This window comes from Peromyscus maniculatus, chromosome 16, assembly GCF_049852395.1.
Source record: "Peromyscus maniculatus bairdii isolate BWxNUB_F1_BW_parent chromosome 16, HU_Pman_BW_mat_3.1, whole genome shotgun sequence".
Lineage (NCBI taxonomy): Eukaryota > Metazoa > Chordata > Mammalia > Rodentia > Cricetidae > Peromyscus > Peromyscus maniculatus.
In genome coordinates this window covers 55,657,919-55,681,731 of record NC_134867.1, presented here as the reverse complement: position 1 = coordinate 55,681,731, position 23,813 = coordinate 55,657,919, and the positions used below count along the sequence as shown (strand labels likewise).

The 23,813-nt window shown below is 44.7% G+C and overlaps 1 protein-coding gene across 2 annotated transcripts in view; it reads right to left on the bottom strand.

The window, feature by feature from the left end:
- Positions 1-23,813, bottom strand: part of Tiam2 (TIAM Rac1 associated GEF 2) — a 211,706-nt gene that overhangs the window by 60,718 nt on the left and 127,175 nt on the right. For both annotated transcript variants that reach the window (XM_015996768.3, XM_015996769.3), the window contains 6 exons: positions 21,551-21,622; positions 13,742-13,900; positions 12,344-12,448; positions 11,826-11,904; positions 9,148-9,240; positions 8,089-8,352 (listed from right to left, as the gene is read on the bottom strand). In XM_015996768.3, coding sequence (XP_015852254.2) covers positions 8,089-8,352; positions 9,148-9,240; positions 11,826-11,904; positions 12,344-12,448; positions 13,742-13,900; positions 21,551-21,622 — 772 coding nt within the window. The remainder of the gene's footprint in view (positions 1-8,088; positions 8,353-9,147; positions 9,241-11,825; positions 11,905-12,343; positions 12,449-13,741; positions 13,901-21,550; positions 21,623-23,813) is intronic.

Genomic DNA, 23,813 nt, shown 5'->3' with positions numbered 1-23,813 from the left:
GAAAGAAACCAAGAATTATCCCTGAAGAAAAACTCAATGCTAAGGACACAGCGAGAGAAACTTCTCCACTTATTTAACATACACAGTTGCATAGCTCTTCCTACATATCAGGCACTACTAGTACTTTCCAAATATCAGCTCATTAATTCATAGAAGTCCTAGACCATTTGAGTTTCTAAAACTAATCAGAGAGGTTAATTGATTTTCCAGGGAGCACACAGCCAATAAGTAGATGATCCCAGAACCAGGACTTGAACATAGGCTGCCCAGCTAATATCCATGCCTTTAACCACTGTAACCACAGTTTCGTGGAACTTCGTCACCACTGTTTATTTAGCCTTTTATACGGCTGGAAATTTATAGTATGCGCATGCATCACCAATCCAGAAAACTTACGATATTGTCAGTAGTGGAACTGTTGGGGGAGGGCTAACCTGGAACACAGGCTGAACACAAGAGTCAATGAACAGAGGCTGGCCAGCCCTGAACTGTAGGGATTTATAGGCTATCTCTCCAAAACTAGGAGCTGAGGGGTTGGGAATTTAGCTCAGTGGTAGAGCGCTTGCCTAGCAAGCGCAAGGCCCTGGGTTCGGTCCTCACCTCTGGACCAAAAAAAAAATTAGGAGCTGAAAGAGGTAAGCCCGTGAATGGTGATTTGAAGGAGAAATGAGCCCTCTAGGCTCCCATATTCATACTGAGTTTCCACTTTGTGATGCTGTTTGGAGAGATTTAGGAGGTACAGCCTAAAGTATGTCACTGGGGGCAGGCTCACCCTCTCTGCTTCCTGCTTGCATTTGAAAATGTCAGCTCCTTCAGAGAGCAGAATGAACTCGGGAAGAGGATTCATCTTCAGGCCCAGGACCAAAGAGGAGAAACAAGGGCAGAAGTGGGCAGACATCACTGGAAGTAACTGTGCAAGAGCAGGGACCGATTCCTTTTCCTGTGTGAACGGCCACCATGCTCTCTCTGGAGGAAAATCCAGTCTCCTGGACTTCCACTGCTGTGGGATGGTCCTTCTGTGCACTGTGAATGTGTGTTGCTCTCATTGGTTGATAATGAAACTGTTTTAGCCTATGGCTAGGCAAGATAAGATGAGGTGGGACAATCAAACTGAGGACTCGGAGGAAGAAGGGTGAAAGCAAGCCAACTGCCCAAGAAGCAAGATGCCAGAGGACCGGTAAAGCCATGCCCAAGTGGCAATACATAAATTAATAGAAATGGGTCAATTTAAATGTAAGAGCTAGTTAGTAATAAGCCTGAGGCATCGGCCAACCATTTATGATTAATATAAACCTCTGTGTGTTAATTTGGGAAGCAGATACTGGGTATAGGGTGGTCAGGATGAAAAGCTCCGCCTCCAATTACACTATACAATTAATGACCTGACTTCCTTGTGAGCACAGGAGGCCAAGCATGCTATCAACATAATTAACGGTCCTCTTGAGAGTGGCACAGCCAATAGGTCACTCTTGGAGACTGTACCTGGACTGTGTAGTGTATTTGTATCTGATGTTCAGGGACATGATACAAGATCCGGTTTTGCTAAAGATGCTGGCAAGCTTTTTACGCCAGCTTCTCCCCATCACTCCTGCCGTGTGTACACTTCCCTGCCACCAGCTATTTACCATCCCTCAAGATGACCACGGAAAACTAACCACTGGTGGTTATGGCCCCTATGCAGCGCTTGGGTTTCATAGATTCGGACAGTAATTCACTTATTTGCTCTTTTTGCAATCCTTTTTATTTGTTTTCAGGGCGTTTGTTAAGTGACTTTTCTTGAGTAGAATGGGAAACTTGAACAACCACACATCTATTCACCCTAGAAAAGGCACCAGCAGATTAAAAAAAAAAAATCACCAAAGTCCAGCTGGCTGAAACAGTGAGTTTAATTAGGGTTGGCTCGCTTACAGGAGGGTGGGCAACTCGCCGTAGCTACATCATGGGAAAGAGTCCCTCTTTCTTAGCAGTTGTTAACCACTTATATGTATATCCAAGTGGGGAGGCACGGCCTCGGTGCCTCTCCCGAGCCCACACATCTTCCAGAAAGAATGTCAGTGGAGCCAGTCTTGTGAGAGCTTCATGCAGTCATCACACAGCTTTTCTGATTTCAACACGGCAACTGCCATGTCATCCCCAGAGGAGTCCACAAGAAGACTTGTGATGAGGAAAAAAAAATCATAATTCCTGATGACCATCGGTAGAGAAGTGGTGGATAGCGTGGTGTTAGGGTCTGCAAATCACCCCACAAAAGACCGCCACTCACATCTCCACCACTGTCACCCGAACATCTGCACCACTCAAACGCAGCTCCAAGGGTCCATTTCCCCAACCCTGGTCTCCTCAGCTGTCACAAAGGGAACTGCACTCCAACACTGCTAAAGCTTTTCTATGTTTGACTATTTTGTGTTCCCTTACTCATCTGGGGGTTTCTGAAGAGTATGCAACGTTGGCTAGCTCGTCTCTTCCTGCCTGCAAAATGGAGCCAAAGTCAAACAAGGGAAGAAGTAAGGCAGTGAGGAAATAGGAATCCAACTCGTGTAGTCAGAGGTTTTCCTGTGTCCTGCCCAGTCCCACAGCCACTGGGACCCAATTAAACACACAGAGGCTTATATCAATTATGAACCGCATGCCCATGGCCAGTGGCTCAATTTTCTTGCTAGTTAGCTCTTATAACTAAACTCAGCCCATTTATTTTCTTTTCTTTTTTTTCTTTCTCCTCCACTCCCTGGACAGGGTTTATCTGTGTAGCTTTGTGCCTTTCCTGGAACTCACTCTGTAGCCTAGGTTGGCTTCAAACTCATAGAGATCCACCTTCCTCTGCTGCCTAAGTGCTGGAATTAAAGGTGTGCACCACCACTGCCTGGCTTAACTCAGCCTACTTCTATTAATCTACATGTCACCACAAGTTCCATGGCTTTACCTATGTGTCATTACATGCTGCTCCCTGGACAGCGGGATAGCATCTCCCTCTCCTCTCCTTTCTTATTCCTGTCTATCCGCTTGTATTTCCTGCCTGCCTCTAAGCTGCCTTGCCATAGACCAATACAGCTTTATTTATCAACCAATCAGAGCAACACATATTCCCAGCATACAGAAAGATATCCCACAGCAAATTCCTAAGCAAAACTTAGTTTTACAGGGAATTTGCATCCAAGGACCTCAACTCCTACCACTGGTAGCAACACACCACACCCTCAATTCCACACTTAACTGTGGCCAAGAAGCAACTCACATGCTCACTTCCCTGGTGGGCTAAAAGCTACCTTCAGCTCAGCTAGAAAGACTTTGGCATTCTGAGGCTGAGTTCTGACTCCAGCTCAAGTTAGTATTTCCCGATTGGATTTATTATTATTATTGTTATTATTATTATTATTATTATTATTAAACGAATATACCCTCCATTCTGTAGGGACACTGATGTTTTAAAATCTGGGAACTGGGGTGTTGGTCAGACAGACTCAGTAATCGCTGTTTTATACAGAAACAGTGTTCCCAGAAATCAATGCTGTTGGTTACTCAAAACATCTCATGGAGGCCAGACTGCCCTCCCACTCACAAACAGGAAGTAAGTGGGTGTGGCACAGTAGAGCTGGCTCCAGTATCACAGACACATACATTCCCCAAAAAGCCACCCTTAAGAACAAATTTACAAGCTAGGCGTTGCGATGCATGCTTTTATCCTCAGGACTCAGGAGACAGAAGCAGATCTCTGTGAATTCAGGGCCAACCTGATCTACATAGTGAGCTCCAGGGTAGCCAGAGCTATATAGTGAGACCTTGTGTCAAAAAAAAAGGAAGAAGGAAAGAAGAAGAAGAAGAGGAGGAGGAGGAGGAGGAAGAGGAGGAAGAAGAAGAAGAAGAAATTTACATCCAAGTGGCTTCTGATAGCCTCAGACTCTCCACCAGATACCAGCTCAGAACAAGTGATTCAAAAGAGGCCAGGGGCTGTCCAAACACCCCTGGCTATAGTTACCTTCTGGGTCTGAAAGCGCTGGTTGTGTATAAGCCCAAGCAACAGGAACATTGGTCTCTATGTCCCTCCTGCTAAATGAACCTCTGGCCCTCACAAGGCCATAGTAACAGCTGTTTGCATGGAGAAAACATGAATGCCACAGGGAGTCTAATGACTGCATAAAAACTTCGTTCACAAACTTGACGCCTGGGGAGACATCCCCAAAAGCTGCTGAGATTGCTCAAGAGCCAGCAAACGCTAGAAAAGGGGATTTCATGCATAAATCACAAAAGCAGCATTAACAGGATCCCAGCACAAACAGCTTGGGCACACCCAGCTCCTTCAATGGCGGCCTTGTTGGGTCAAAAATAACACTGGCCTCTTTGGGGGAGTTCCCGTGATAAAATTAACTCTCTCTGTAAAAATCCTTTACTAGTATTTCCACTTGAGTCAAATATAGCCTGTGGACATTTCCTCTCCCTGGTATGGATAACTTACAGACATTCAAACACGTAAGACAGAAATCAAAGAGCCATTCATTCATTAGGAGTCACAGGCACTTCACTCAGACTGCGGCCCTGTGGCTTCTGCTGTGGGACCAGAGCGGTGAGAGTAAGGTGACACTGGGAGTCATCTTCTTCTCAGCCTCCTACGTTCATACAATCAATGTGTCCTTGGCAGGGGCAAGGAACAAGTGAGGAACACTTGTGTCAGCTGCTTCCAGAGAGTTCTGAAGGATGATGGTGGGTCAGGGCTCAATTCCTAACTGATGGACACCACCCAAGATGCCAGCCATGGTTAGTCAGAATGTGACCATTATCTCAATGGATCCTCGGAACCTCAGCTCAGGAGGGTAGGGGAAGGAAGGATCCCAATACTCATAGGTCCCCTCCTCCTGGCGACCAGAGACCAAGCTCAGCTCCAAGCGTGATCCTAACTGTCTGCAGGAGACACCAGAACCCAGCAGTCTGTCTTTTTTAAGCTCGGGAGATGAGTTTGAGATTCATTTCACCAAATGTCTTAATTATCAAGGACTCTCAAATATGAGTATGGCATATTTCTAGAATAGCAATCCACAACGACTTCCAGGTCCTTTGTGACACCACACCACCACCACTCCCCAACTGCTGTGACCACCCTTCTTTTGGTCAGAGATAGAGATAAAGATTTCTGTTATGATCAGAGGCCAATTAAGAGACCGCTGTAGATGTCTGGATGTATGACTAAAACCAGAAGTAGACCAGAGCCCAGAGCCGGATGCAGCCTGTTTCCAGGGCTTTGCCCGTCAACACCCAGCAGGAAGGGATCTGCGCCCATTCCCGGAGATGGTCAAATATGTCCCCCAACAACTGCATACATCTTTCTTCCTGCTCCACACGGGATTCCTCCAGTTTCCCCTTTTTAAAAAGCCGATCTTATCCTTCAGAAACATCACTAGGTGGAGACCCAGACTTCGTAGAATGGACTTGGGGGCCTTCCTTACTTCCCTTCCTCGGTTCCAAGTCCACAGTGCCTTCTAGAAATGTCCATGGGTGGGACATGTATGATTAAACTCACTAAAGTGGCTGCTCCCAAGGACAGCCCCAAGTTATATTAAAATCCGTTCTCCAAAGCTATTTAAATGTCCATTTGTGTAAATCTTATAATAAGACTTTTCTTCTACTTCACAGTAAAACAAATCAAAGTGAGGTGTTTTGGTATTGTTGTTGTTATTTATTGTGAAATGGTCTTACAGCCCACCCTGGCCTGGAATTCATGCATTTAGGACAGATGGTGAAAGACATTATGCCTGGCTTTCAAACAGGGGGGACAGACAGGGAAGGGGGCCGAGTCACCAGCTTAGAATCCTTGCCATACCAGAGTTGGGGACACCATGGAGGTGCTCACAAAGGCAGTCTGAGTAGAGGACTAACCCCCAGAAGTTATTGGGAATGCGACCACACACTAGGGAAGAGAGACAGGAAGAAGGTCTGTGAGTGTGTACAAAAGGATTCTGGGTACACTCATGACTCAGTTCTGGGGGTCACTTCAAGAATGCTGTGCATGCATCTCAAAATCATCTCTGCAAGGGATTGGGAAGGAGTTAGCACCCTCCACAACCCAACCTCACTGCCACATACGATGCCCTAAGAGTACCCCACCCTCAAGTCCAGGTCTGACTCAGGACCTGGTGACTGTCCTCACACCCCAGTCCTAATGAATCCATACACAAGCTCCTCTTATAAGCAAGACATTATGTCCAAATGAGAAACTTTGTCTTTTTCCCCCCAATTTCTTACCTACTCACCCCAGATTTTATTCCTACCCTTAACCTTCAAAGTTCCCAAGCACGTGGTTTCCCTCAAACAACACAACTACCTTAAAAACAAAAAAGGAAAAAAAAATTCCACTTTGCAAAGTGTATCAAAGAGCAGTCCATCATGGCACATGAGTGAACAACTAAGGACCGGTCACCTGGAGCTCACAAAAAAAAAAAAGGATCAACCCTAAATCTTGAGGGCCAAGAACCTGTGCTCTGTCTGAGAAAGGGGCCTAAATCTCGGCACACTCTAGCCTCGTGGAGAAGCCCCATGCGGGGAAGGTGCCAACAGATGTCTGCACTGCCCCAGGCAAGTGGGCACTAGGAAAAAAAGGAAGGAAGGAAGGAAGGAAGGAAGGAAGGAAGGAAGGAAGGAAGGAAGGAAGGAAGGAAGGAAGGAAGGAAGGAAGGAAGGAAGGAAGGAAGGACTGCACACAAGCTTGCCAAGCCCTCACTTTGCAGAGTTCCTGTGCACACAGACACAGGATGTTTTCTAGGAGGCCACAAGAGTCCAGGACCACAACAAGTAGTGGACAAGCTTAACTCCCCTGATGGATTCTTCCTATTTAAAGAAAAAAAAAAGTAAGTCTGCATGCATCTTTTGCTATTTCTGAAGAGGTTCATTCCCAGAATAGGAGAGGTAATACAGGCTGCAGTACTTTCTGATTGTGATAAAGCACAGTGGAAGAACAGTCAGTCCAACACTGGACATTAACACGGGCCACTCAGGCTCAGAATAGCAACCTAGAGCAGACTGAATATCACCAATGGTCCCAATATCACCACTCATGAATTAGCTCCATCATGATTTCTGTTTCATGACACCCACTTTTCTATGGCAACAGTCAACCTCATGATATTTTAAATGGAGAGAACATCCCAGGAGAGGAAGAGAAAGCACCAGATACCTTGTTGAATCACCAATCTTCCAATCTGCTGTTTAATTCCAAAGATGACCTCTTAAGCCTGTTCTATCATTAAATTCATCCTACTGGCCTCTCTTTTACACTTTGCATTCATTCTTGGTCAGCATGTGGAGATCTCTATTGCAAATCCGTTAGCAATGCAAGACAGTGTGAAAAATTAGCTCCGGTGTTCCCAGGATCAAGATCCACCTCTACGCTCCTCACCTGAACCTCACCTGGACTCTCCATGATGACAGAGGGAAGTGACAGTTACTGGGCTAGGGCCTCTGATTCAAACAGAACAGTCGAGAGAGATGGAAACAGCAAGTTGGGAAAACCCACCTTCATGGATTCCTCATACACGTGTCTCACTTGGTGGAAACTATGCTGACAGACACTCTTCAGTTACCTGACCTTCACAAAGTTCTGAAGTCAGTCCGAGAGCTACATTCAAGGTTTGCTGTTTCAGAGAGACCAGTCCTCCTCATAGCAAAACAACAACAACAACAACAAAATTGTACCATGTTCCAGGACATGAACCCAAACAGAACACTGCAAAGTGGATTCACCTCAGATTCCACCGACTAAAAACAATCATCCGGTACTGGGGTATATGTAAGCTCATGGCCGCAATCGTCACAATGTCAATACTGAATATGTGAATGGCTTTGAAAGAGCATGGGGTTTTAAAGATAATTTTGTGCAAGGAAAAAAAAAGTAGTTATTTTCAATTTTTCTGAAGGCATTCTAATTGCTAAAATGCACGGACTCTTGATAAATGTATCCCAGTTTGTTCCTGTGTTCTTGTCCTAGTGAGTGAGGAAAGACTGAGTAGCAGTTTAAACAATCTGGACTTGCAATGAGGCTTTGGCCTAAGAATATATGGGCCAAAGGCACCAGCAACTCAAGCCAGAGACGGAACACAGCCTTACCGTTAGTGGATGTTTTTTTAAAGTTATCCAGGAATTCCTCTAGCAGCTGGGACTGGTTGGGAGAGGGTGGCAGACCTCTCCGGTCCCTGGAGGACAGGTCACTGTCTGACCAGGAAGTGCACAGGGTTCTTCTTGTGTCCACAGGCCAGGCGATCAGTTTAAGTCCAACACTCTTCTCAGAAAACAGGGCCTCCATCTGCTTGATGTCAAGGTCGGACACAGCTTCCCCGTTTAAGGTTGTGATTTCGTTACCCTTTCTCAGCCCTGAGAACCAAGTGGGGAACAGGAAGAAAGAGGAGGGGGAGGTTACAGAGATGCATTCTCTGACAAAATTGAGCTGCAAATGCCAACCACTGACCAGCAGTTTCAGCTAAAGCCCAGTTCCAAGCTGGCCTTAGGCAGATTGTTTTGAACACAAGCTGGGGAAATGCTTATCAAATGTTTTCTCTAGGCCTCTCTCTGTCTCACACATCCTCTCCCTCTCTTTACACATACACACACATCTGTATGAAATCTCTTTTTATACACACACACATCTGTATGAATACTCCCTTTATATACACAAATACACATCTGTATAAAATGTTTTTACACATACACATCTGTATTAATACTCCCTTTATATAGACACATACACATCTGTATGAAATCTTTTTACACACACACATCTTTATGAATACTCTATTATATACATACATCTGCATGAAATCTTTTATGCGTGCGCGTGCACACGTCTGTATGAATACTCCCTTTATATATACACATCTGTATGAAATCTTTTTACACACACCATACTTTATATATACATATATGTATTTGCGAGTAAATTCTTTCTCAAGAACTCCCACATACAAGTCTGTTTGAATAGAATACTCTCTTTACACACACACACACACACACACACAGCTTTATATATACACATATGCATTTTCAGATAAATTCTTCCTCAACAACTCCAGGAGAAATCATCATCTGACAAAACTGTCCAACAGCCTCAGGAGGCAGATGCCCCTCACAGTTGGAAACTTAGAGTGTGCACACACACAGCACCGTACAGACCTCCTCCATATGCCAGACTGTCAGGGAGAACATCACTTATAAATATCCGGCTAAGATGCTGGTGGCCATCCACCTGAGCTGTGACTGCAAACCCTGGGGGAGGGAAAAAAAAAGAGCCAGTGTGAGTTCACCTCCCTTTGTCTCCCCAGCCCAGTCAGGGGTGAATCCGCGAACACCCACCCATTCTTGTCAATGCTGCATGCTGACCAGTCAGAGTTAGAACTATGTTGAAATTGCCATTATGTAGCAAGAGGAGGAGGAAAGAGGAAGCCACCAGACTGGAGGGTTTAGACACGGGAGTGTGCAACCTTCATCAACAGTTACAACTGCACACGGCGGCACATTCAGAGCAGCCAGAGCCTGGGAACAGCCTGGTTGACAAATGGGGAGATTGAGGACAAACACAATGTGGTGGAGACAGGCGGTAGAACACAACTCAGCCTTAAAAGGGAAATTCTGGTGTATCCTATAATGGGATGAACCCTGAAGACATTAATGCTAAGTGAAATAAGCTGGGCACAAAAAGGCAGCTTCAAAGGGTCCCAAATCATAAGGACAAAGGGGATATAATGTATGCTTTTCAAGAGCTGAGGAAGGGGAGCAGAAAGCTAGCATCCTACGGATACAAACTCCAGATCTGCTAAATGAGAGATCTGGAGAGTGATGGTGACGGAGAGGGTGACTTGTGGACATGAATGCACTTTGCTGCCACGGATAAAGGGTGCAGATAATCTATTTTATGTGACTTCTATGTCACCACAGTTAAAATAGTGCCCCTTTTTTTTCAGTTAAGACTAAAAGATACTCTTACTGAAATGCACTGAGGTGTTTCAAGAAGGTTAAAGACTGTGTTGGGCAATGGCTTAGGTGGACACAGCACAGTGTGTGCTGCACAAGCATTAGGATCAGAGTTTGAATCCCCAGAGTTCATGTAAAAGGACAGATGCACAGCATGAGCACCAGTATCCCAGCATTCCCTCAGGAGGATGAGACTGAAGATGCCTGGAAGCTTGCAGGCCAGCTAGCCTGACACACACAATGGAAAAACAATGAAGAAATCCTGTCCCAAGAAAGTATATAATATAACCCAAGAATATAACCCAAGGATGTCCATTGTTCTCCACATGTGCTCTGGCATGTACACACCCAGATCTTCTCTCTCTCTCTCTCTCTCTCTCTCTCTCTCTCTCTCTCTCTCTCTCTCTCTCTCTCTCACACACACACACACACACACACACACACACACACACACACACACACTCTGATATGCACATACACACAGAAAGAGAAGGTGGAAAAACTACCTGGATGGATCCAGTGCTTTATTTACATAGATGTAACATGCAAAACCCAGTACATGTCCTGTTTGGAATGCATGTACTGGGTTTTGTACCCACCATCGCCGCCATGGTAGAGACTATACTTCCACATTCGGGTTCCCCAATTCTATGAGCTCCTGGAGGACAGGGCAAGTGTCCTCTGTCCCCTGTGTTTTCTCTAAGCCTCAAGCAGAATCTGTGACCACACTCATTCACTCAGACGGGAAGAAGACTTCGTGGCCATGGGAAGCAAATGCCAAGAGGAAGTTGGCTTTGTTTGAAAGCCCTCTTTGCCAACTTACAATCAAGCAACACAAGCCTACAGTGGACATAGACGTTCTCAGTTCTCAGCACTGGGGAGGCTAAGGCAGGAGGATCACTATGAGTTTTGAGGATATCCTGGGATCCCAGGCCAGTGTGGGCTACAAAGTGAGACTCTGTCTCAAAATGAACCAACACAGCTGATCATATAATTAAGGACAGAGTCCAAAAGAAAAGAATTTTAACATATTAGCTACTTGAATTATTTTAAAGCAAGTATCTATGTGTGGCAATATTTTTAACATGACCAAAACAGCTTTTCTGTGGAGGCAGCCGTCAGCCTTTATCTAATTACTGACTTCTCCTGGTACAGGCAATAAAAGGCTAAGGTGCTCTTGGGGACATCAACAAAGTCTACAGAGACCTTAGAGCTGCGTTTCGATAAAGACTAAGGAAAATAGGAGTTAAACACAGACGCTGACCCCTAATTGTTAAACTCGGGCCAGAGGGAGATAAAGCAAACGGATCAGGCCTATGCCACTTAGATCATGCAAGTGTTCTTGAAGGGCCAGTAACATGTCAATCCTGGGAGAGGGGTTTGGGGACGAACAGCATTCCAGGTGGATAAGATTCTAGATCGGAAAAGAAGCCTGACAGTGCTGGAGAGATGGCTCAGTGGTTAAGACCACTGTTGTTCTTCCAGAGGACCCACATTCGGCTCCTGGCATGCAAGTTGGGCAGCTCACAATTGTTTGTAATTCCAAACCCAAGGGATCAGACGCCCTCTTCTAGCCTCTTCATGAACTGCATGTGTGTGGCAGACATGCACAAAATCAACAAATGGATCAAAGAAGCCTTGTCTGGCTTCTGGGTGAACCTCAGAGTAGCCCCAAGCACAGTTAATTCACTGTGTTAGCACTGCCACAAGCATGTCACATTCCTTGGCAACTTATATATTATTTCCTGCAATTGTCTTGCATCTCCCCCAATATTGATATGTACCAGGCCATCCTGTTACAATAAATAAATGATAATGAAAGGGGGGGGGCAAAAGGCAGGATGAACTTCTGGGGTCGGGAGAGGACTCTTGACACTCACCGAAGTCAGTCATGTTCCCAGTCTTGGTTAGCTGCACATCGTACACATTGAGGGGAAAAATTTCAATTTCATCATAAACCTAAGAAAAGCAAAACCAACAGAATCAAAGACTTTAACGCTATGCAACCTTGCAAAATCACGTTGACACATTTTTCACAGGGAAATTACGATACTGCTTACATGAGGGATGTTTACAAATTAAACTCCATATGTGAACAGTTTGCCCCCCAAATTCCAGCCCTCAAAATTAAGAGCATGCAGAGACCCAGAGCAAGAGCCAGCATTGGCGGAATGCTCACACAGCATTCACAAAGCCTTGGTTGGGTGTGACCCCAAGCATCACACACACCGGGTGTGGTAGCACACATTTGTATGCCAAGCCTGCGGGATGTGGAGGCATGAGGATCGAAATCTCAAGATCATCCTCAGCTACACAAGGAGTTTAAGGCCAGCCTGGGCTGTGAGATCTGGCATGCATGAGGTGGGACAGTCCCTCTCGGCCTCCACCGCCCACTTGCCTGCTCTTGCATGTATTCATACAGTGCAGGCACATGCCACTCGACACTTCCATCCACCACTTTTCGAAGCTGAAGACCGTAGTGAGTGGGCTCCAACTCTCTCATCTGCAAAGAAAATGATTGGTTACTCAGAGTCCAATTGCTCTGTGCTAAAATCACCAGCAGCGCTCAGGAGGCTCACGACAGACCACCGTCAAAGTCTCAAAAGGCAACTGCATATAATTTGCTCAGTCTGAAACTACAGAAAAGCTTAAATTTTAGATGTGCAAACAAGAAAAAGAAGGGTCAAAACCCACTGTTAAATTTTCCTCTCATACCATCACTAAGTGTAAGGGTCACTGTTAGGAAGTCAAGGAGCTATATTTCATCACACCACCCATCTCACTGTGGATGGCCAACTCTTCCCCATGCTGGTTGCTAACAGTAAGTTAAAAATCTATGTGAAAGTAGAGAGATTTATAAGATGTGTTTAAGTTCTACAGACTTCAGAATTGGACTTTGAAAGGAAAACATGTAAGTTCAAATATAGTCCCCTCTCTCTCTCTCTCTCTCTCTCTCTCTCTCTCTCTCTCTCTCTCTGTGTGTGTGTGTGTGTGTGTGTGTGTGTGTGTGTGTGTAACACACACTTGCATCCTTTCTTTCTTCCCCACACTCAGAACAGCAGAGCATTTATCTCAGGCCTGTACTCCAGAAAGGATTAGCTGACCTCCTGCCTCTGTGACACCTTTTAACACTCAGAAAATTGGTTACTGTGGCTGTTTTTATCACCTATCCAGGCTTTCCTCAAGAAAGGGCTTACACACTTGGGGGGAGGGGCAGTTAAGTTCATAAAGTTATAACTGCACACACAAGTGTACAGGACACTAAAGCTCCCATCAAGTACAAAAGAGAATTAAAATACTCTTCATGGCAAACTCTACATGCCTCTTGGTCACTTTCCTATTCTTTTAGCTCCACTCTGCCACCTGGTGGTCTAAAAGTATCAGGCCTGCCAGTGCCGAATGGATTTACCCTATACTTCCTCTTCACACACTGGGAATAAAAAAGTCCAGTTGGAAGAATGAATAACCACCAACTCATACAAGTGCCCATGGAGCAGCTGTGAACGGTAGTGAGTCACGTACATAATAGCACACAGGCCACTTTTCTAAGCAACGTGAACAGAAACCCATGTCACAGTGACTCTAGATACAGATTTAAAATGTATGTGGAATAATTCAGGGTCTTCCTAAGGGCTTATTTTTCTGAGTGGTGGAGAGTTAACTTACTAGAAAATGTGAGTATGTTCCCCTGTGTGGGAAGTTGGGTCTTAAACACCCCACAAAACCAGAAGCCAGAGGAGTGCATTAATGATTCCCTCTATTCAGAAGTATTTGTTTCTAGAGCAAAATCCATCACCTTGCATGCCAATGTCAGCACATCTTCCACTCTGTGCTCGGGCTTGATGACCACAGTAACTCCCTCATTATCCTGGAAGTGAACGTACATCTGGATTTCCCATGCGTTGTCTCGGAGAGCGCTGTCTACTGTGGAGCCGTACAGATGCAGCTCATGGACCTGTGTTAGGTGAGAAAACGTAGATGAGTCGGATAAGCAAAAATAGAAACCCCAAGGGGGAAAACGGTCCCCTAATGTAAGTAGTTGTTACCAGAAGCTTTGCTCATGCCCCCCACACAGGCCTCTCACACCCCTCCGCGGCAGCCTTTGGCTGACACCAATCTGACAGCCTTTGGCTCCTCACTCTCTCTACACAGACGGAGCCGAAGCTCAGGAGGGGAGACTCCTTCCACTCTGCCTCTGGGGCAGCTCGGAACAGCGCACTCTCACTGCCGTAGAGTCCTGGTGGAGAAGATGTACTGGGACAGTGATTGGCACCTGTCAATCTGTGCCCTAGCCCAGGTCTAAACTCAACTCTAAGTGTGACCCTCCTTTCTCCTGTTTCAACTTTTAAAATCTAACTGCTAATAAAGAGGACATCTTCTCTCTGTCTTCCTGCTACGTCGGACATGCCCGCTCTGTCAGGAAATCATCTGCCCATGTACCACCTTCAGGAGCTTTTCCGGAAACATTGTCCTGAAGGTCATCACTGCTCCAGTCACTTCATGCAAACCCACACTGCTCAGATTGATGACAAGCACGGCGACTATGCGCTCAGTAACTCAAGTATGTCCTCCAGCTAGATCCTTGAAGGGACACTATGGTGAACCAAACCCCAATGCTACTTAACCAGACAACAGTGGCCCGGGGGAGAAATGGTTAATTTAGATGAGTATGTTGGTATGTGCCTTTAATCCCAGCAGAGACTGGGAGATCCCCGAGTTTGAGACAAGATCTCAGTCTGAGCCTCATCTATAAAGTGAATTCTAGGCTGGGCAGGGCTACTTAGTGAGACCCTGTCTCAAAACAAACAAAGTTCAATTTACTAAGCCTCAGTTTACCATTTTGCAAAAGGAAGCATTATTCTCATTGCTGATATTTAAAAATAACAAGACACGCTCTTAGGAGCAAAGGAGCCCACATACATGAAGATGTCTTGTAGGCTGGAAAGCATGTACATATAAATTCAGTGTCCTCACATCGCTACATCCAATTCAAACCTCACAGCAATCACATGGATGGATCGTTTTACTGTTAATTCCATGCATTTCTTTAAACACAAAGTAAACTGCACAAAGCCAAACTCGGTATAATAAAGACATTGCAAAGAACAGCCCTGGGCAGAAAAGGGGAAGAGCCCACCTTTCTCTGTTGTCTGTTTGGAAATGTGATGCTCAATTCTGACGTGGTATAACTGAATCTGTCATAGATCTGTCAACATCAGCACATTTTCCTAGAAAGATGGCCATCGCCAGAACTGAAGTCCCCCCACATGCCAAGGGGAAAAGAAAAGAGACAGAAACAAATGCCTTGAGCCTAGGATGCCAGGTGGGCACAGGGATACTCTCTGCTGAGGGGGCCTGTCACATGGGTAAGGGCTCTCTCTGGCTCATTCTCCCAGACACTTCCATCACTTGGGAGGGTTTCTACCCCAGGGACTGCCCTAATGGTGCAGGCTCTACTCTTAAACAGTGCCCATTGAAAAGTAAACCAGAGAGCCCAGCAGAGGTCGCTGTGGAGTAAGAAACTCAAAAGGAAGGCCACTACATAGTAACTTCTGGCTGTCCTTCAAGAAGAGAACAGAATGGAAGGGTGGGCAGAGACTTGGGGAAATTCAAATCCATGCCACACCATGGCTCTCTGCTCTTTCTCATCCCTGGCTGTCCATCATAGGGAGATTCGGTCACATAAAATAAAACCCTGCCAGTTCACTCACAACAGCCCCTCTCAGGTGGGCACCCACGTGACTCCCTACTTTCCAGGTAAGAAAAATGGGTGCAGAAGTTCTAAAAAACTTTCTTAAGCTTACATGACTAGTACCCTGTAGTAAGAAGGGCTCTGACTCCCCGAAGCCTGGGTGAGTCAGGTCTCCCCCACAACACCAAGGACATGGAAGCCTGACAATTGACTCCTCCCCACAATGGACATGACTGCATGGTCCAGATTCATTTCCTAATCCTACTACACAAACTGTACCTTAGTTCATCAAACTATCTCAAGGGGCCGTTCCATAAAAAGCAAGGCACTCCCCTGCCTCTACATTTCTGCTCATTTCAATTGCTTTCCTCTGTCCTTCTGTGCCCCCTGGCTCTAGTGAGAACATTCTTGACATAGCAAAACTCAGCTCACACCAAGGTTAGCTTTGGGTTCGCCCACTTGGAGTAGCAAGGTGAATGATAGTATGGTCTTTGTTTCCTCATTCACAGACTCTTCTAGCGCTTAACACGGTGTCTCACCTCCACACTGCACCCAGTACCTGGGTAATGAAGAGGTGGATGCCACGAGAGACTCACGTTCAACCGATGTGGAAGGTCAAGGCTCTCCACCGGCATCTGATTCAAATTTACCTTTCCAGTGTCAGGTTCTTAATAGTCCCAACTTTCAGGGAGACAAATTACCACCTTCTTAAAAGAAGGTAAAGTCTTGAACAAGAGAAATGTGTGGAAATAAATGGAGGGATGGGAGAAGGGACAATAGAAACAACATCATTGTTCAATGAAGTACAGCTTTGAACTTACACCTGCATGGAGGAGCCTTGTCCTATGCCCACACTGTTCACAGAAGGTGCCTCTCAAATCCAGGCTGTCAGTGACCTAGAGCCTCTCAAGAGACCTCCCACAATGACAAATTAGATGTGCTTCTTGCTGTGCCCCCCCACCACATACACATGTACGCACACACAAATGTATACACATATGTACACATACATGTACATACACACATGTACACACACACACACATACACACACACACACACACACACAATATGGGAAAAGAGAAACCTGGCTTTTCAATGGAATCAAAGAATGTGGAATGGATGAATTAGAACCAGGAAAAAAGAAGGTCTACTTGGTGAAATCAGATCTTCTAAGTTATTTTAAGCTTTGCCCTTTTGGAGAGAAAGCTTGTGCTGATTTCCTCAGGAAGGGCCAGTGTCATCCAAGCTGAAAACATACATGCTTTGGTTTCAATGAGCCATATAAAACAATCTCCTACCTCCTTTTCATAAAAAGAGACAGAAAACCCTGAAACTGAACACACACACAAACGAGACATCTGGATATTCCTTCCAGAGGTGCTTTTTAAAGCACTCACGCAGAGCGCCATCATCGGCCAGCTGTGGCAAGAGGATAGCGTAGCCTACTTGCTCTCTCCTGCTCTAACCTGCCTCCTGCAGCCAAAAGATCATTTCCAAAGCCCTGTTCAAAGTTCTCAGTCCCTGGAGAACACAAAGGAAAGAAGCAAAACTGGACAGGACCAGATTTCTGTCTTGCTAACCTTAGGCAGCCTGGTGACCTACTGCCTCAACACTTCCCTTAAAAGTGACCACCACAAGCACCAGCTTCATGAGGACACCCCATGAGGAATAACATGAGATGCTCTGCACACTTTCCACAGTCAGCTCTGACGGTGCCCCGAGCACCATACCCGCACAATCCCCACAGTTCAGGGGGTAACCACTGTCCAGAACTGAATGAGAATTATTCCTTGTTCCAAAACCTAGAGGAACCTGGAGTGGAGTGTAATGTTGGCCCTCACAGTCCAATTCCTGCTGGACATCTAGAAACTGGGAGCATCAGTGAACTCGAGGCCCCATCCACAACATGCTACCTTAGCATTTGCAAATTGAGCTAGCTCTCCTGGGAGAGCACTTTCTACAGAAGTGATATTATTATTATTATTATTATTATCATCATCATCATCATCATCATCATCATTATCATCTAATGGCCCTGAAGCCACATGTCAAATTACTTATGCTCAGTGTGTCACCCAGAGAGAGAATGGTAACCCTGTGCATTCTCACAGCAGCTGCTTTTGGATCGAATGGCTTGTAATTACTGCCTGGATCACTGAAGGGACGTGAGTAGCAAAATCACAGTGTCTGTCTGTCACAAGCGGGCCCACACCACCCCAGTCCCTGATAAAAGGAGAGTCTGTTTATTAGCAAGGGAGATGAAGGGACAGCACAAAAGAAATGAGCTGCTCTGGCTTTTCTTGACAACTCCATATCATGGAGGATGCACTGTTTACTTCCTCCCAGGGCAGATGGCCAGACATCAGCGCTTAGAAAGGGAAGACAAAGGCCTGACTGGCCAGCCACGTGTACGGAAAGAGACCGACACAGATATGCTCTATAGATGCTCATGTGCATGTGCTGTGGAAGCTTCCAGAGTAGTATTCTATTTACACAGATTGTGCTGTGGTCAACAGTTGGTTGTTTCATTCACATTTTCCATTCCAGAAACTACCATCAGGGTCGTCGTCGTCGTTCCCCCCCCCCCCGGCCCCCCCCCAGCCCCGTCCCGTCCCGTCTGCAGCTAATACCTAACGCAACAATGCTTCATTCACTCACTGCCACAGAAAGTCAGGACACCCCCGCCCCCCCAGACAGTTTTCCAGGAGCAGAGGCCAAGGCCAGGGGCTGCCGTGGCTGCTGTGGCTTCTGGGGCAGCTGCCACCCTAACTCAGTGGGAGATTTGCTGACACATCTCCATAACAAACATCTCCCTGGCAAACACTGTCTGAGACTCATCATTACTCATCAAGGAGGCTCTGAAAAGCTCTCATTTGGGGCTAGCCAAGGTGTCCTTTAAAAAGTGCTCCAAGAAGGCTGGCTCTCCTCCAGCGCTAACAGACTCCCAATTAGGGTGACTCACTGCTAGACCCTCACAGGATGTACCAATTATGGTGGGATATTTTAAAAGGACTGCGGCTCCTCCCTCACAACGGCCTTTCTGTGTGATGCCAACGCATATAATGTACTTACTGTATAAAAGCAGACCGTTTGTGTGCTACAAATATTCTCTGTGATTAGCACAAGACAACTACTGAATAATAATTGTAATTATTTGAACAGGCAGGATTTTAAGCCAAAAAGGTATTTAAAAAAAAAAAAAAAGTATCTTGGGGCTGGAGAGATGGCTCAGAGATTAAGAGCACTGGCTGCTCTTCCAAAGGTCCTGAGTTCAATTCCCAGCAACCACACAGTGGCTCATAACCATCTATAATGAGACCTGGTGCCCTCTTCTGGCATGCAAGCATACATGCAGGCAGAACACTGTATACATAATAAATAAAATTAAATTAAAAAAAAAAAAAGGATCTCTTAGTTCAAGCTACAATTTGAATCTAGCTACCTGTGTTCTGTAGCACAGAGCAGAAAGATGTACCATGAAAACAGCCAAGGCACACATGGAAGGTCTCCTGGGTCCCTACGCAGGGCTTCATCCTTAAATGGATCAAACAGGGCTGGAGAGATGGCTCAGGCCAGATGCCTTTGTTAGCTTGGGTAGGAGTCGGGGACTTGACTGGAGTATGTGCAAACCGGAACCCAATTTAAATGAGCACAAAACCACCACCAATGACTATTTTAGCAAAATTTCCTCTCAAGTCTGCAATGAATCTTGATAATGCTTTGATGATCTCACTTCTAAAACTTGTGAAATAAAAACTTGGTATTGTTATGTAATGTTTAAAGAGATACAATCTTAAAACACTGGGTTTTTAGCACAGATCCCACAGTTCTCAACCATTAAAGGATTACAGCTGATACAAATGATTAATTAAGAAACATTAAGCGAGTATCATAATGTTGGCATGAGCTATGGGCTTAGAATACACAGGAACACTTAACACTACACAGACCATAGACCTATGAAAGGTTCACACACACACACATCACACACACATGCATACTCATATTCTCTCTCTCTCTCTCTCTCTCTGTTTCTCTGTCTCTCTCTGTCTCTCTGTCTCTCTGTCTGTCTGTCTGTCTCTCTCTCTCTCTCTCTCTCTCTCTCTCTCACACACACACACACACACACACACACACACACACACACACACGCACACACGCACACAAGTGTGGCTTGATAAGACAAGGTCGGACACAGTAAGAACTGAAATCTTGGTGACACATCCACTACATGATTAAGTCAAGTTCCCCAGTGACAGTATGGTCTGACTGGGATTTTGAATGAGCTCTGCAAGGACACAGAGACCACAGGGCAGGAAACGGGCAGTATTCATTATGAAAGAGCTGTCACTTTGATAGCATCCTTTATAGAAAAGAAGGTTTGGATGCGGTTCCATTGCCTGCTCATGGTTTGTGGATTTGAGCAAAAGGAGACTACAAGGCAGAAAAGTCCTGGTCCAAGCCACCTTATCCCCACAGCCTACTCTTGGCAGTCATGGTCCAGGGAAATTGCAGGTGAGAGGAATCATGATTCCAGGTAGAGGATTTTCCAACCCATTCACACTCATCCTCCAGGAGGCAGGGCGCCTGAGGCCCAGCCACCCCCCAGGAGTAGTTTTAGCAACAACAGTAGCGTACTAAGGAAACCGTACCTAGCTTCCCGAGGAGGCAGAACATGGAGCTGAATATTTTGTATCACCAAAGAGTACCTCACTGCCTCCCAAAGAACTGTCATAGGGTCTAACATTCTACTATAATTCAGGGTTTTTTTTTTTTTTCAGACTAAATTTCTAATTCATCAAAATTATTCTCATCAATGTGTTGGATAGTTTTTGAAAAGACACAGTAAGTTTGTCCCTGCTGATCATTATCGGGCTTTTTAATTTTAATTATTTTTTATTTATGTTTGTGTATGTATGTGTATGTGGGTGCCTATGGAGGCCAGAAGAGGGCATCAGAGTTCCTGGAGGCAGTTTTGAGCTGGTGTGAGGGTGCTGGGAACCAAACTCAGGTCCACCGCAAGAGCAGCAAACTCTCTTAAGTGCTGAACCATCTCTCCAGCCCCATCATCAGTGTTTTTAAAATTATTTTATTATTTTATGTATCTGGGTGTTTTGCCTGCATGTGTATCTGTGTATGATGCATGTGCTTAGTGTCCACAGAAGCCAGAGAGAATATCAAATCCCCCCGGAACTAGAGTTACAGGTGGTTGTTAGCCACCATCCGGGTACTAGAAAATGAACTTGGGTCCTCTTAAAGAACAGTAAGTATTCTTAACCTCTGAGACATCTCTGCAGCTCCACCGCCAGCCTTTCAACTTTGATGAGCTCAGATGTTCATTAGAAATAAAACTGCAGAGAAGGCAATCTTAGGGAGGAGAAGTTAGAGAAATGAACGAATATGAACTACAGTTTTAAAAGAAGGAAGTGAGTTTGGAAAAAGCACTGAGCAACTATCAGCATATCCAAGCAGTACGCCCCACTCCTGATCGATCACACTCAAACAGAAGGAACTCTGGAGACAAGAGAGGGGCGTTGCTCACCTCCACTGAGGATGCCCAGAGAAGCATGTACCATCCATGCAAAGGTCTACTGTCATGAAGGAAGGGGTAACTTGGGATTCGCTAATATTCAAGAGACAGTCAGGTACTGCTGACAGACGAGTATAAACCAGACACTACTCAAGCCCAGCCACTCTTAGTAACTCCTTTTAAGGTGGTGATGTAAGTTTAAAAGCCTCCAAAAATACTTAACATTCAGAGGACACCTCTTAGTTTACTTAGTAGGGGCAATTTTAATTCTAAACTTGTCTTTTAACAGATCCATGTGAAGACTCTACACCAGCATTCCCCTACTTAGTCAAAAGAAAACAAGATGGCTGCCAAGATGGCTGCCCTGTCCAGCCAAGTTTACCTCACTGGAGTTAGTGGAGTTTTGAGGTAGCTGAGTTCCAGGAAATCCATGGCCGCTGCTCGAATCAAACATCTGACAAACAGGAGGTTAAAAAAAAGAAAAGACTAATGAAATGGCTCTGCAATGTTCCCTTGGCATCCACACATTTTCGGTTTAAAGACTGAAGTTGCATAACATTTTGTGAGATCCTCATTTCACAGTCTGCAGTAATATTCAAATAGGAAACTTTCCCTCTGCAGAGAAATCTGCTCTCTTTCCTCCCATAGTTTCATATTTACTTTTCTGTGATGTCTCACAGCACTCAAGTCATCTTGGATTTTCTTGACATTGCTTTTTTAACTAATTATGCATTTCAGAAGATGTGGAACGGAGTTGGCTAAGCCACAAAATCAATCTTATAACTGTTTTTATGTGCTTAGAATAAATATTGGAAGACAATATGTTAATAGAGATTTGTTTGAAGCCAAAAAGCCTAGAAATCACTTTTTACTTTTGTCAATTTTATCTTTTCAATTTTGTAGAATGCAAACATCAAATAGAATATTCAACTAGGAATAGTTATTACATCAACTTTATTCTGCTATGTAAGTATTAACTTCACATCTTTTTTAAAACAAAAAATGTTCAACCAAATGCTTTTATTTATCAAGGAATCTTTTGTTGAGAACACTTAGCAGATATGCTGAGGCAGACAGTAAGGCTCATTTAATTAACTAAATGGTACTTCCAAAAATAAGCAAGTTACCCAATTATCTATCACATTATCACTTTAATTGCATAAGGTTATCTTGATTGACATCAAAATTGACCTTGACATTATAGGGAATGTCATAGGGAATGAAGAAAAGTTAGAGGACAATGTGTGGAGTTAGTTCTCTTCTACCATGTGGTTCCTGGGGAATCGAACTCATCACTAGGCTTGATGGCTAGCACCTTTCCCTAGTGGGCCATCTCACCAGCCCTTAACGAGGTGATTTTCTTATTGTATGTGAGTACTTAAGAAACCAGTGGCCCCATAAAAGAACTTACACATATTTTGCTGTTTTTCCATCAACCAGTCCATTCCCTCTCATCCCACCCTTCACAATTTCAGGATTTTAAAACATCGAAGTTTTAAAATTTTTAGTCACGTTATTCATAAAAGCATTGTTCACAGTTATAGAAACACAAATTAGGAAATAAACTTCAATGAACTGTGGCCATCTCTTTAAAATAACAACCACAATCATTTTCAGAACAACAGCAACTCACTGAAAATCATTGCAAATCTTTCCCCTGTCAAAATACAGCATAAGATCATCTTATGACTTTTTCTTTCAACAGTACTTGAACAAATAACCCTACAACCTATCAACCAGGAGAGAAATATCAGTTAACACATGCTGCACTATGGGTTTGGGGAAACACTTTGGATTTGCACATTCAACATGCTCTCAAAACGGTTTGCTGAACGTAGGGCCATATTTTAGTTGGCGTTGTTCTTCTCTGATATAATACTAAGAGCAAACACTCCCCACTGGAAAACATGCAGCAGCAACTGTCCATTGTTTTAGGGCTTTGGACACTACAGACAGGTCCAAGTTCTAACCCTGCCCTATGGCACTAGTAAATAGACGAGGTAAATGACCTTCCAAAGCACCAAGTTTCCCTCTGTAGTGCGGGCTGACAAAATACATTGTCAGGGTGAAGGACTTGAGGGAGCCAAGAATCTAGCACGATCATAGAATCTAGGACTATCAATAATATCTAGGACTAGCAATAGAATCTAGCACTATTAATCAGTGCAATCTAGGATTAGCAACAGAATCTGGCACTATTAATCAGTGCAATCTAGGATTAGCAACAGAATCTGGCACTATCAATCAGTACAATCTAGGACTAGCAATAGAATCAGTACTATTAATAGGATCCGGGACAATCATCAATAGAATCTAGCTGCATTTCCTTGGATTAACATCACCTTTCTGCATTTGTTTTCATATACATTAAGGCAACAAAAAGTATAGATTGTTTTCCCTAATAATTATTTCCCCTTCTACCTACATACCTTTTCTTCTAGCAGGGGTCCATGCACGCCAAGGCAAACTCTCTACTACTGAATCAAGCCTCATTTTCTGCATTTTTTTTTTTTGAGACAGGGTTTCCAGCCCAAGCTGACCTCAAACTCCCTGAAGATGGCTTTGAACTCCTAATCCTCTGACCCCTGTTTACCAAGTGCTGGAGTTACACTTGTGTGTAACTGTCCCTGGGTGTGCAGTCATGA